Source organism: Urocitellus parryii, chromosome 6, assembly GCF_045843805.1.
Source record: "Urocitellus parryii isolate mUroPar1 chromosome 6, mUroPar1.hap1, whole genome shotgun sequence".
NCBI classification, from domain to species: Eukaryota; Metazoa; Chordata; class Mammalia; order Rodentia; family Sciuridae; genus Urocitellus; species Urocitellus parryii.
This window is the reverse complement of record NC_135536.1, coordinates 102,966,917-102,981,237: the sequence shown is the minus strand read 5'-3', so window position 1 is coordinate 102,981,237 and position 14,321 is coordinate 102,966,917. Positions and strand designations below refer to the sequence as shown.

At 43.8% G+C, this 14,321-nt stretch overlaps 1 protein-coding gene across 1 annotated transcript in view; it reads right to left on the bottom strand.

The window, feature by feature from the left end:
- The window catches only part of Myzap (myocardial zonula adherens protein), an 86,412-nt gene that overhangs the window by 40,566 nt on the left and 31,525 nt on the right, over positions 1-14,321 (bottom strand). The window contains exons 5-10 of the mRNA XM_026384872.2: positions 12,571-12,684; positions 9,413-9,565; positions 7,870-7,995; positions 6,778-6,906; positions 2,831-2,910; positions 1,118-1,223 (exon numbers count right to left, since the gene is read on the bottom strand). Of these exons, the coding sequence (XP_026240657.2) occupies positions 1,118-1,223; positions 2,831-2,910; positions 6,778-6,906; positions 7,870-7,995; positions 9,413-9,565; positions 12,571-12,684 (708 nt within the window). The remainder of the gene's footprint in view (positions 1-1,117; positions 1,224-2,830; positions 2,911-6,777; positions 6,907-7,869; positions 7,996-9,412; positions 9,566-12,570; positions 12,685-14,321) is intronic.

The window sequence follows — 14,321 nt, the reverse complement described above, 5'->3', positions numbered from 1 at the left end:
TGGGCTTCTCTTCTGGGACAAAATTCTATCTGGGTGACATGTGTGCTTATCCTATAGCCAATAAAAAAAGTGTCCCTCCTCATCCTTCTAATTCACTGACTTTAACACCACCACACTAACATCCCCAACATTTTATGGGTTAATAAAACACATAAACTTTGAATGTTGTCTATCATGTGTATGAATTATTTAAGTAAACTTTTAATTTTAATAATTCACTAATAAAACAGTTATCTCTTTAGGGTTGTGCTTAGTATTAGGCAAAAATTTTTTTTTCAGTTCTCCAGTGACAAACAAATGTTGAATTGAATTAATGCCTTTTCTTCTTTTTTGCAAGTTAGAGAATTTAACCCAAGGGATTTCTTATAACCCCATTAGCACTGACTGTTCTTTTTCTATCAAACTACAATAATATGTGACAGGCTTTACAACAGCATGGACTCCCCTCTATCAAGTCAGCACAAGAGGGAGAGAGATGAACAACCCTGACCAAGCCCAAAGATCTCTTCTTTCCTCTTAGAGAGATGTAAGTGTTCAACTTACCTGCTTTTTTCTCATTTAGAAAAAAAGTAAAACATCCCCAGAAGAATAAATATGTGACTTCATTTCATGTTATAGAGATCATTATGAAAGAGAAAAGACTACAGAAAAAAGAAAGCATGAAGAACAGGAGTGAGAGAGAAAACAGGGAGTTGGGAGAAAAGAGAGAAGCAGACACGGAAAGGGAATGTGAGGAGCAGCACAGGAAGAGGCACTCAGACATGGAGAAAGGACATCAGTGGCGGCTGGGAGGGAGAGGCAGGCGGGTCTGGGAGGCTGCAGCACCCTGAGCTCAAGTCAACCTCTCTGTTCACACCACCGATATGTCCTCCTAGACTGTGTGCATTTATGAACCCACTTGCCTTCACAGCTTTCTAACTGCAATACTTTGTGTGGAGAAAGCCCTCTTTTAGAAGGATAATCACCAGTCCACACCAGACATATGAAGAAATCCCTGCCTGGGTAAGTTCATGTGGGAGCCAGAGGAAACTGCTGAGAGAGCCACATTCATTCTAGGGCTGAAGTCTCCCCACCACAGGAAGCACTCCTGGTCCTGAGGCTTTGCACTGCTGCTTACCTCTTCAACCATCTGCTTGACTTTCTTCTGCTGGCAATGCACCATGTCATCTAGGTGTCTGATCCGTTCTCGCAGGCTGGCTGATGCCTCCTCCAGCTGTTGATACCTAACCCAGGGAGAAAAAAGCAACTGAGTCCTAAACCAATGCAGTCACACCAGCACAGGAGGTCACCGCTTTGTAGAAATACTGCCAAAGAAACTCCAAGACAGGCTCTTCTTACAGTGCACAACCTAGATGACTAGAAGGAAGACAGGACTCTTCCAAGTTCCCACTTTCAAGTTGTATCCTATGTAAAGCCAATTGCTACACCTTCCGGGGAAAGAGAATTTTTTTTTCCACTTACAGGTATGATAACAGAAAAGGAAATATAACATGCAGTATAGAAAGATGTACCCAGAAACACAGAAAAGACAGTAGTCAGGGTTAATAGGATTGGAGCATCCAGTTGCCATGATTAGGAAGACAGAGAGGGAGAGTCTAGCATCACAATAAAATATGTGAAATCCAGGGCAAGAGTCCCAGAAAAGCTGGAGTCAGAGTTAGCCTACACATAATTTATTTGGGATAAACAGAGAACATGTTGAAAGACCTTCTCCACATCAAAACAGAGTCGCTCAGGTCACAGAGCATTTCATCCTTCTGTTTTGAAACAGCACAAATGATTCTCTGACTTTGTTTGGTTCAAAGAAACCAAAGGAGCCCCAGATGACTCTAGCCTTGGGGGCCCCCAGCATGGAGCATGAGAGGAAGGGTTTGGTAGTCTGCACCACTCAGCTCTGCCAGTCCCTCCTCAATACTACAGTTAAAAAAAAAAAAAAAACACTTCTATAACCTTGACAACTTTGAAGTTATATAAGAGGAAGGAAGGGGCTGGGGCTGGGGCTCAGTGGTAGAGCACTCATCTAGCATGGGTGAGGCACTGGGTTCGATTCTTAGCACCACATAAAGATAAATAAATAAAGGTATTGTGTCCAACTACAACTAAAACATTAAAAAAAAGGAGGAAGGAAAACAGGTATTTTTTTCAGCATATACTAAGTGGTGGAAAATATGGTCTAAAGTTCCGTCCTAATGTGATCCAATAAGAGGGACCATGCTTTCAACATTATCATCCTTTCCGCCTTTAAAAAAAGAATTCTCATTTGACAGTCTAGTAAAGAGCCTTAGGGAAGTTAAGTAACTCACCCAAAGTGCTCCAATATTCCAGCCTCCTTTCCTTCAAGGGACAGCCATGGGAGGGCCACTGCTCTGCCTTTCCATATCTAGAGGGAAAGTGGACGACTCCCATATTTTCCATCTAGGGTTTTATATGCCCATAGCCAAAGGGCAATCCAAGGTTTGGAAACAAACAAAAGCATTTTAAAATTAATTTCCAGGACAAACAGTATTAGTCATAGTTGATGAGCTTTCTCATCAACAAGGTACATCCTGCAGAGTTCAAGGCTTGGGAGAACATTTATAGATTGAACTTTTGCACTTGCGGCATCTTTGATGTGCTTGAGTGTGCCCAACATCTAGTGCAGGGGAAAGATGGCTGTAAGTGCCTAAAAGAACCTGCTCCACCCTGGAAGCTCTCAATACAATGTCACCTTGCATAAGTTTCTAGTAAGTGAAAACCACATGAGTGAAAACGCAAGGGTCAAATGAGCCCACAAGAACAGAGCATACCTACCTTTGATATTCACAACGTGACAAAGGGCATTTCCTCTTACCTTTCCTTGTCAGAATCAGTGATTTCCCCTGACATTTCTGTTTCATGCTCCAGGAGTTGGAGTTGCAGTTGATGCCGTTCCTAAAATCAATACAAATTGTAATCAATGGATCAGGAGCTACACAGCAGATATGCACATGTCAAGCAATTCCAGCTCTAGTGACTCCAGGTCTGTAGGACCCCCCCCACACCCAGGGCTTTCCACACCACTCGCACAGAGTCCAAAGTTCAAAGGTGCCAGATCTGTTGATGTGCATTTACAGCTGTATTTATGGATTTAGTGACAAGTACCCTGGATAAAACCACATTCAAGATTTTTTTAATATTTATTTTTTTAGTCATAGTTGGACACAATACCTTTATTTTATTTATTTATTTTTATGTGGTGCGAGGATCAAACCCAGGGTCTCGCACATGCTAGGCGAGTGCTTTACCGCTGAGCCACAACCCAGCTCCAAGATTTTTTAAAGAGTATTCCATCGGCCCAAGCCCTAAATAGTGGTAATCAATGCTCCAAGTTAGTAGCTCTGGGATTTTGGTGATGTCCTATGTTCTAACCTAGCAGTGTTTACACAGGTTTCACTTCTAAAAAAATGTACTGTGGTTAGAATAATGGTCCTCTCAAAGATATCCATGTCCTATAAGCATGTCATCTTATACATAAAAGGGAACTTACAAAGTTCCCTAGATGTGGTGAAGGATCTCTGGGCCCTTACTAGAAGGAAGCATTAGTTAGACTCAGAAAAGCTGGAAGATACTACAGTTCTGGCTCTGAAGTTAGAGGAAGGGAACATAAGCCAAGGAATACAGGAGTCCTTAGAAGTTAGAAGAGGTAAGGAAATGGATGTTCTAGAGCTTCTGACAGAAATCCAGCCCTGCCAACATCTTGAGTTGAGGACTTCTCATCTCCAGAACGGAAAAAGAATAAATTGGTGTTGTTTTACGCCACTAACTTTGTGGCAATTTGTTACAACCATAATGAGAAACATATCCTTCATCATATATATGTAAATTTTAAAGTTTACCTTAAAAAAGTAAGAATTTGGACAATTATTTCTTTGGAGAAAGTAGAAAAATGTTAAAGCGTGGTGCTCATCATCACTGAAATTGTACTAGAAATTCATTATAAATGTCAATGTGATACATTCCCTTAAAGTGGAAGTTTATCAAGTCCTGCTCACTCAGTGGGAGGAAAGTATTTTACTTTCAGTCCTCTTCTAAGAACTACTGTGCCTCATCTTTATGTTCAGGAATTTTCTCCAATAAACTCCTACAAATTCTATAGATACCAAACCTCTTTCCCACCAAGTTATTAAAAGCGAATCTTTAAAACTTTACCTCCCACTCCTGTTCCCAAGGGGAAAGCAGGAGAAGGCCAGAAGTCTCCACCCTGGCCAGGGCATATGGGAAAATGAGGGAAGGCTGGCTTTTGCTGGGGCTTTGTTATTGTTTTCAAGACTCCATAGCAGACACATATTCATAAGGCCTAGCTTGAGCAGAATGTGCACCCTATCTGTGTGCCATGCCATCAGCTCTGAAGGAAGGGTGACAAACCTTTCACAAATGGATATTTCTCCACTACACAAGTAGAGGGTCACACAATAGGACAAGACCTAACTACAGAACATGATAAAAATTCTATTTTTTAAACAGTGAGATACAACCAACCTTCAGTGTACACTGCACAAAAGTTTCTTTCATTTGCCTACACTTGTGAAGGTTATCTTTTCCTGAAGAGGCCCTGGGGGAGCACATTCCTTAGATTTTCACTGAATAGAAACAAAGATGCTTCCAACATCACACTCAGTGAGAGAAACAAAAATGAGGTATGAAGTAGAGAAGCCATTCAAAAGCACACAGTTTGTCCTCCAGCAAAATCCAAAAGTAGAGGAGAGCAGGACATAAACACTGCCACCATTCCCGCCGGTGGACACACTGCTCACATGCAGTGAGTGGGACAGAGATCTGGCCAGATGCCTGCTTGCAAAGATTTATCCCTGAAGGGGAAAGAGCGTAAGTGGGTATATCTAATCTTGGCTAAATAAAGGAAGCATTTCTATAGTCTAAATGGACAGGAAGATTTAGAGAAAGGACAATAAATTTTCAGTCACTAAAGAAAAAGCCAACAGGATTTGAGGAACCTTTTGTGTTCCCTTAAGTGCTGGCAAAGAAGGCTAGCCTCACCCCCTTCCTGGACTTCCCTCCCATTTGCCTCACATAAGGGCTGCATGTGGAAATCAGTGGGAGCAAACTAGAAACGTGGAGAAAGCCAAGGGTACCAAGAAGACCACCTATAAGATGGGCCCTGCGAAGGGAAAGCTCCTGGGGCAGACACTTAGGCAAAACTGTAGCAAAATAAAAATTGAGGTCATAAATTATTAAGCCCTTTATCATGTGCCAGGTACTATGCTCAGTTAGCATTTGGCATGGACTTTCCCCCCCTCATTTATATCTCACAAAAGCCATTAGGATAAGAACTAATATTATCAGTATTTGCAGAAGAGGAAACTGGGTTTTAGAAAACACAACTAGAAAGACAGGCAAGGCCAAACCCTGGGTCTGTCTGATTTTAAACACTGTATTCTCACCACACACATATACTCTTTCTGGAAGATTCTTTGCTGCCGAAGCCACCTCTCCAATACTGCCTGCTTTTTATGCAGCAGTAGAAACTGCCATCTAGACACTGTGTTTGACTTAACCAGCATATTCTGCTTTGTAGGAGAATGGTGATCAGGGGAACGTTCACCCAGGTTCTAGAAAGTGCCCCTATTGTCGCGTCTTCACTATTGTGATCACCTCCAGTTAATACTGATATTATTCCTAAATGAGCAACAAAGTACAGGTGGGATTCTGTTTCCCAGGGGTAGAGGTGAGAACATAACTCCCAAATTAGGATATTTGCTCAAAAGGAGCCTTCAGTGAACTCAGAAGCTCCACAGCCCTGAATTTACTGCAGTTTCCCCTCTGATTAGAATTCACTTTGTGAGAGGGCTGTAAAGGGGTTATGTGGCAGATACCGAGGGGGATGTAAAGGGACCTTTCCTCTAAAAAACAAGGAAACCTGGGCCGTGACCTTGCTCATTGTCATTTCCCCGTCTCCATCATCAGTTGGAAGATTCTCAGCATGCAGAGTGAGTTACAGGGTGCTAATAATGTCTGTCTTGACAGGTCATCTCTGTCTGCAACCTGGTAGGCACCTAGCGAGCCAGGGCTTTCCTTAAAACCAGCCACAGCTTTGGCCCTGAATTCCTGGGCCATCCCCAGGAAGTCAGTGTTAGGTGCTAAGTGTCACCCATTCTTCCTCTTCCTTCCTGTCCTCTGTCCCCTCTCCTACCCCCCTCCCCTTTTTCCCACTTCCTGTCTAGTTTCCAGCCTCTTCCCTTTCTCTAGAGGGTTTCATTATCTCAGCTGTGCTCCTACTTCCCAGGCCCCTATCCCCACCCCTCAGCCTGTGGACCACTCCCACAGAGAATAAGGCTTTCCCAGCTCCTCCCAGTCCCTAGTCTCAGGCGTGTCAGGGAAAAGTCAACATGCCCCAGACGCATGCCCCATAAACAACAGGATTGGGGTGTTGGCTGGCTGAACATCCAAATAGGGCTGGATTACTCAATGAGTAAACTACATGCCTGCCTGGAGTATTAGCAAAGCATGGATGCTAAAAATAAAATAAAATTAAATTAAATTTAAAAAGGAGTTTTTGTAAAGAATTTCATGTATAATATTTTTAAAGGCATGGAAATTAAGTAATCAAAGTTACTAAGGGAAAAATTTGAATTCTATCGGACATTCTCATATTTTATTTTATAGTTTTTTTTTGTTTTTTAAATTGCAAACTGGGGGGCTGAGAGGAATCAGTGTTGAGGGCGTCTGTATTTTCAGATAGGCCTGCAAAGCACCTGCAGAAATGCAGCAGAGGCTGGGAAAGTGGGCAACTGTGTCTGGTACCTTCTCCATGCGTTCAATGAGTCTGTCCAGCTCCCCAATCCTCTGGTCTTTCTCCTCCAGGCTGATCTCTGCTGCCTGCATTTTTTTATTGGCTTCTTCAATTGCTTTCAGAAAACTGTTGGTTTCTTCCTGCAAAAGAAATATCCTGTCCTCAGTATAGGCATGGACTACCTAGGCTACTACAAACAGCTCTGGCCTTGGTAGACCATGATTTACCTGTAAAAGCCAAACCTCAGGAACTAATTCTCTGACAAACAATGATCTCAACTTCTGTGATTCTGGTTCTCACTTCTGAATAAAGACTTATCATGTGGTTTTCTAATGGGCCTCAAATCTATTTCTCCTTTTCCCCTTGAAAACGTATATACAAAAGGCATAAAGAACCTGTGACAGTTCAAGTAACCTTGAGCAGATGCTCAGAATGTCATTGTATTTGCCAACAGAATAAAGGGAATTAGGGCAAGATCTGGATTGGAAAGCAGAATTCCCAGATCTTTATCCCTTACTGCAATACACCAACTCACTCTTAAGGGGACAAAAACAAACAAACAAACAAAAAAAAAACCCAACTCAGTCATCTGACACATTTACCAAGCCTCTAAGGATGCAGACAAGGCAGACATGGAGTCCCTGCCTGCAAAGAATGTACGCTGTCCTATGAAAGCAAGACGTGAGACATAGCTCAACGCTGTGACAGGTACAAAAAAATTCCACAGCAGAGAGCAGAGATGGAGTGGCTTCCCAAGGACTGAGGACATTTCTAGATGCATGAATGGAAGAGACCCAGGCACGGAGAGGGTGGCACTTACAGGGGATTTAGGAAGCCCAAGAAGACTCTTGGACGGAGAGGCAGAGATTCCAGGTAGAAAGGAGATGCTGCCACATTAGCTGAGAAAGGCATGCATTTAGAGACCAAGGCTTGGGCTACTCTGAGCAGGGAAGGGGATGAATGAAGGCAGGAAGTGGAGAGAAGAGGGAAGTGGATGAGCAACAAATTCCCTGATCCCTACCACTTCCAGCCCGCTGTCCCTGTAAGAAACCTGACCCTTACACCTCGTGTCCCAGATTCCAGTGGGTGCTGCCCCAACGCACCAGGAGCGCCTCCTTCTCGGCGCTGTGCTTCCGCTGCTCCTCGTGCAGCCTCTCTTCATACTGGCTGTACAGCTTCTTGGTCATCTCTCTCATCACCTCAGCATTGGCTTCTTGAGAAGATTCCACCTGCAAAGAGACTCATTTCAGAACTGCAGCTTTTGCAGGTCCCAGGGCGATCAGCAGCTTTCCCTGTGGGTATGCGGTGCATGGACACACAGAGTTAGGGAGCAGGTCACCCAAAGCTCTCAGTAGAGGGAAGCAGCAGAAACTCTCAGGACAGGGAGGGAAGGAACAAGGAAGATGGGTGAGCAGGGCACAAACCAAAGTGGCACTGTACACTGATTTTTTTTAGGATGTTCAGGACAAAGGTGGTCCACATGAATGAATTTTTCAAATGGCAGAAACTTAGCTTCTCTGCACAATCCTATTAATTACGTTGGCTAAGCCAGTCTGTAGGTCAGACTTTAGTTCAAATAAGAAATATGGACTCTCCCTTCCCTACCTGTGTCCTTTTCCAAATGTTACATTTGGAAGCACTTTGACCTAGTGGGGATACTAATTTGGGCACTTTAATTGGCCTGAATGGGCACAGTTTGGAAGATGAGACAACGCAGTAGCACTGAGGGTGGGCAGGGCTGAGATTGGGAGAGCTGGGGCTTCCTTTTTGACTGGGCCTCGTTCTCACACGTGAACTCTGTGCTGTGGATCTCATGCCAATGGGGACTTGCTCCCATGCTCCTTCCAAGTGAAGAAATGTTCAACCAAGAGAGCTGAGTCTGCCGCATGCATAGCCTCAGGATAAGGGAGGAGTCCTTCAACCTCCATAGGTTAAGTGATGTTTACTCCAAAGGTGTGACTTTTGACACCCTTTAATTCTCTCGTCTCATCACTAAGCAAATGTTGGCACCAAGAAACCACCAAATGGAAACTCCCAGGCAGAGGTTATCATTTATCTGAGAGTCTTGGTCCATGGCACACGGACTGCAGGAAAGGGCTCTGTCCCAGAGGTCAGATCACTCCACATTCAGGTGGTGCGGAAAAACCCTGAGTTCCTGTAACATTTTTTCTTTTTATTTGGGAGATAAAATAAGAGAAAGGGTAGGGGAAAGAACCCTCTTGAACTCCCCTTGTGAGCATAAAAACAACCATCAGTCAATGAAACAAGCCTGGACTTGGAGGCCTGGATTCCAGAAGCAACAAGACTGCCAAGCGGCCTAATGATATCCCTCCATGTCTGGTGACATGCCACCCAGAGCAAACTGGAATACACAGAGCAAACGTGCATAGTAAACACTCAGTCAGTATTTGTAGAATAAATAGGCAGATAAAGATCCTGTGTTTAGGAAAAGGCTTCATTCAGTCATTTCAGACTTTTTTTTCAGCAACAAATCTTTTTAGTTCAAGCCTCACCCTGAGGGATTGCCCACAAGGGGGAGAAATTTTAACCAAAAAGAGAAAGGAGAAAAGGAAATGGAAGACTTGAAGACTGGAGGCGAGAGAAGAAGGGAAAGGTTAGTAGGACATGGGGGATTGTGGACTTTACCTTCAGTTTCAGCAGCTGGTTCTCCACTTGCGCCACCTCTAACTGCCTCTGCTTTTCCCGCAGCTTGTCCATCGATGCTTCATACGTCTGCTGCAAATTTCTGATTTGATCCTTAATGTTGCTGTTTTCCAATGTAACATCCACAAGGGTTTTCTATTTGGATGAAAATAAAAACAAAACCACATCTAGGTGTGAGAAAACATAGCCAGGGTCTTGTGCTACCACATCCCTTTGTCGGACCACCCTGGAACCTGCTGTTTGAGGGACTAAGGGCCTCCCACAGTGGTAACATGGTCTGCCATCCTGTGGCCTGGTGGACCAGCTAGCCTCCCCCATAACCTCCCACAGCTATTGCCAACACCACCTGCCACCGCCTAGGATGGATAGAAGTGGATTATAATGGAGTCTTTTCCAAGGAAAAACGTCCGTAATACCTCACTTCTCATGGGGAAAAAAAAAAAAAACAGGCTTTAAAATAGTATAGTAAAATCCCATTAGTAAATCCAAACTCAAATAATAATTTTCACTGTGATAGAAGTACAAATATCTATTTTCTTCTTTTTTTCTGTATTTTCCATATTCACACAATGAAATTAGAAAACAAAATATAGGCTTTACAGAATAAAGAAATCCCCCTCTTTCTTAAAAGCGCCCTCACTTCAGTACTCCCATCACTGCCCACAGGGATGTTAACAACGTGGCTGACACAACTCTGATGCCTCCCCCCACCCTGCTCCCCCCTCAGCTTCTCCCTCTCCCCCAAGTGCATCACCTTCCTCTCTGAGGCAGAGAAGGGTGGTGAAAAAGAACTACAGAGGAAGGAACAGAGGTTACGAACTTAGACAAGTGCCTGGCAAGTGTCAAGAGCCTAATGATTATTGCTTTAGGCCACCCACTGGGGCAAAAATGTTCAAATTAATAGTGTGACTATTTATTGCTTCAGTTTCTCCTTGGCTAACCCTCCTTAGAGAGAAATGGCTTCCATACACTCTAGAATCCCCACCATTGAACACTGGGTTCCGGGCACCTTCTACCACCTCCCCCAGTCATCCACATCTTTAGGAGATTTAGAAATTGGTGCTGGACTGTTCCTAACACCTCTGTCCTCTTTGTAAAATCATCTTCTGAAGTTTCCTCAGCCTCCACTTTGGACAATAAAAAGTATCTCATCCAAATCTTACTTGAGTCAGGAAAAAGAATTGTTGATGGAGGTAATTAGATATTAAAGGAAATACTGCGGCCATTTAGTAGCAGGGACTCACAGAACATGTGAGCTTTAAAGGGCTTTAGAAGGCACCTAGCCCAACCCCCATCTCCAAACCCCTCTGGCTCTACAGATACTATTCTTGTGTCCATATAAAACTCACAGTCCAGATCAGAAGACCAGGATTCTTCTAATCTTCATTCTGCCACTAGCTAGACACCTTGTTCACATAATTTCTCTCTGTTGGCCTCAGTTCATCCATAAAACAAAGGGAATGGACATCCTCTCAAGAGTTCTTTCCAGCACTGATAGTCTATGAAATCAAACCAAGGGTCTGGTTTCCCTGTCAGTAACAATGAATGTGGGTAGAACCTTCAAGTGGAACAAGCTGAGATCTTGCATAAATAAGAAACCAATAACCTTAGGATTCAAATACTGGTTTAATATATTAGTTATAAAATTCTCTGAATGCTCAGGACCAAGAGACTGGACAATAACTAGGGGTCAGGCAGGACCCCTGGGTTAAGGCTGCACTTGTCCTAACAGCTGACCTCTGGGGATACATTTCTGGAAGGTTGGTAAGAGGCACATCAGAAGCATTTGAAAATCACCTGAAAAAAAAATATTTTCTGGCAAAAAAATAAAACAAAACAAAAAAATAGAAACAAAGTACAGCTATCAACAAAGTCTAAACTCTTCCTGGTGGGCTGGGTGAGATGGTGAGCTGGGTGAGGTGGTGGGCTGGGTGAGGAGGCATCCAGGAGGGAAGGGAAGGGAGCCTTGGCAAGACCCCTTAGTGACAAGAGGAAGGGAAAACAAAGGCTTCTGAATAAATCAGAGCCAAAGTGGGACTGGGACTGGGCCTGGGGCCAGGGGAAACTGGCATATACAAAAGAGAGCCAGGAAAAGCAGGGAACTCAAAGGCCCCGCCAGAAATGGGCATCCCAGACAAACCCAAACACAAGACCCACCCAGGCCCACAGTGGGACAGCGGCCAGCTGCTGCTGACACTACTGCCACATGCTGATAGAGCCGTAATTAGAGAACACTAGGTCCTGGGGGAAGTAGAGAGGCCCAACATAAAAATCTGTTTGCTTATCCACTAAATTATTTATAAAGTAAGGTACTTGGAATAGTCTATGGAACTTTTAAGAAGAGCATAAAAATAGCCCTGTGAAACTGGAGGAGAGCAAAAACTACTATTTTATGTCTTTGGAAAGTTAGGCCCAGGGAGGCTATTTCAAGCAAATATAGTGCTTTGTTTTGAACATCTTTAAAATAACCTCCATGTTAGCTAGGGGACTACATGGCTAGAAGAGTAAGAATGGGAAGCAGTGAATGGCTGGCTCTTAAGAAATCAAATTAATCAAGAGAATGACCCCTTGAAATGAGCAGTCCACACACAGTTTTACAAATGTAGGATACTGGGTCTTTCTCTATCTCTACATAAGACATTCTTTGGGATGCACAGGACTCTTTCTATTGCAAAATGATTTCTAAATTAAGAAAAAGGGTCTACCAGCTTTTGGGAGCTTTTGGTCATGAAAGTATAGACTGTTTTTGGTTAAGTCTGTCTTCTCTATGATTGGGTGGAATTTCCTGAACCATCAGGGTTATGGGAGAAGGTCATTGATGTTTTGGGTCTGGCACAGACACTGAGGACTACTGAGTTATCTGTTGGAGCAAATGACAGCTCTAGCACTGGACTCAGAAACCAAAGCCATATTTTACAGAGGATAAAGCAAAGGGTTAGGGTCTCAGCTTGGAAAAGTTTCCTTCCACTTGCTTCATCAACTCCTTGGCACAAGTCTTTGCTGTAGTTGTGCTTAGAGGACTCTGAATCATGAGCTTGGGGCTTTCTGTGACTTTACCACAAAAGAATAGGCCCCTCTCCTGAGTTAAGCTCAGCTGCCCTATGACAGGAGGAGCCATGCAGCAAGAAGCCGACGAGTACCTGCAGGCCAATGGAGTCCGACGCCAAAGCCGAGTTCATAGCATTAAAACTATCCAGGGCTGACGACTGGGTCTGGATGTGACTCTCTAGATAGTCCTGCTGAGCATGGGAAACCTGGAGAGATGGAGGAGACAGCCACTCAAAACCAATCCGTACACACCCACAGCCACCTTCAGTGAGGCTGGAACTTTCTTCTGAGAGTAACCACATCCACTTCAACAGTTATCTACAGTAAAGCTGTAGATGAAAAGTCAACATTGGTGTGACCCCGAGAGTAGAAATGCAGGACTTCTCCTTGGGGTGGTATGTACAGGTCCACCTACAGCGCCTCACTGAGACCTCATGGTCACTGTGCAGGAATCAGTCACTGCCCTTTACTACGGGAAGAAGGGGCGTTAATGAGTTGGGGCGTTAATGACTTGCTTAGAGTCAAACAGCTAAAAAGCATCAGAGCTAGGAGAACCCAGTTGGGATGACTTCGGCCATCTTGCCCTTTCCCCTCACCACTGACAGAACACATTTTGGGTTCACCCAATTCTCAAGGGTTGTTTTGTTGCTGTCTCTGTTGGGTGTGTGTGTTTAATGAGTTTGAGGAAGTTTCATCAGAGGCCAGTCTCGAGTTAGACATCACCAAGGGCTGGGCAGAGAGGACTAGGGACAGGAGTTTTCAGCAAGGCTCAGGAGTGGACCTTGTATGAATGTGGGGGGTCACGGGGAAACAGCCTTGCACAGCAGAGCAGGAGGTGCACCCTGCTGGGTGGGAGAGAGACAGCTGAAACAGGACTTGAGCCAGGACTTGAGCATGTGGTAGGCTCTTGTCCAGGGGCATGCTTGTATGATAATAATTTAGCAATCCTAATCTGGCTGCAGGATGTAGTTGGAGAGACACTGTGGGCAGGGAGGTAGGGCTCCTGGGACAATTCTATAGTGAGAAAATGAGCATGTGCAAGAAATGATGATGGGAAGCAATGGGCAGGTCTTGTTTACACTACTATTGCAAATTCAATCCTTTGGCTTTGAGGATAGTCATTAGTGTCTGTCAGGGGATGACAGAGTGAATTTCCATAATTAGGTGAGAATGTCACACATCCCCTCCTCCAGGCCAGTAAAAATGGGCCAGTGGGTATGTTTACATAGCCCTATGACTATAATCAAGGCCAGAGGGCCTACGTGAGCAGGAAACCCCACAGCCCAGCCAGGAACTAAACTCAGGCACAGCTGTAGCAACTGTCCTCTTTCCTGCAGATGTTGACTCTCACAGAAGGGATGTCACATGTGTACACAGACTCCTATCTTTGGGATTATTAATAATAAATACTCTATATCCCACAAGCATTAGCTTGGTTTAACTAGAGGAAGCTTATTTTCTTAAATTTTTGAGTAGGTAATAGATTAGCACGGTGCACAAAAAGTATACAAGGCACACACTGAAACAAATCCCCCTTTCACTCCTGTCACATCTGCCAAGTTACCCCCATGCCCTCCTCTGCCCTCCAGTTAGCAGCCATTGTGAATAATCACTTTCTGGATTATCTTTTAGTCACTTTTGTGCATATAGAAAACAATCTTGATGTTTGTATTCTTCCATCCTGTTTTATATAAAACAGGATATTTTGTTATTCAGATTTTTTTCTACATTTTTCATCATGGACCCTTCATCCTTGAAGGCCTTCCCTATCTCTTTTCAAAGGGTTTAGTTATTCCTTTTTTTCTTTTACAGCTATATGTCTTCTGTTGGAGATAGATAATAT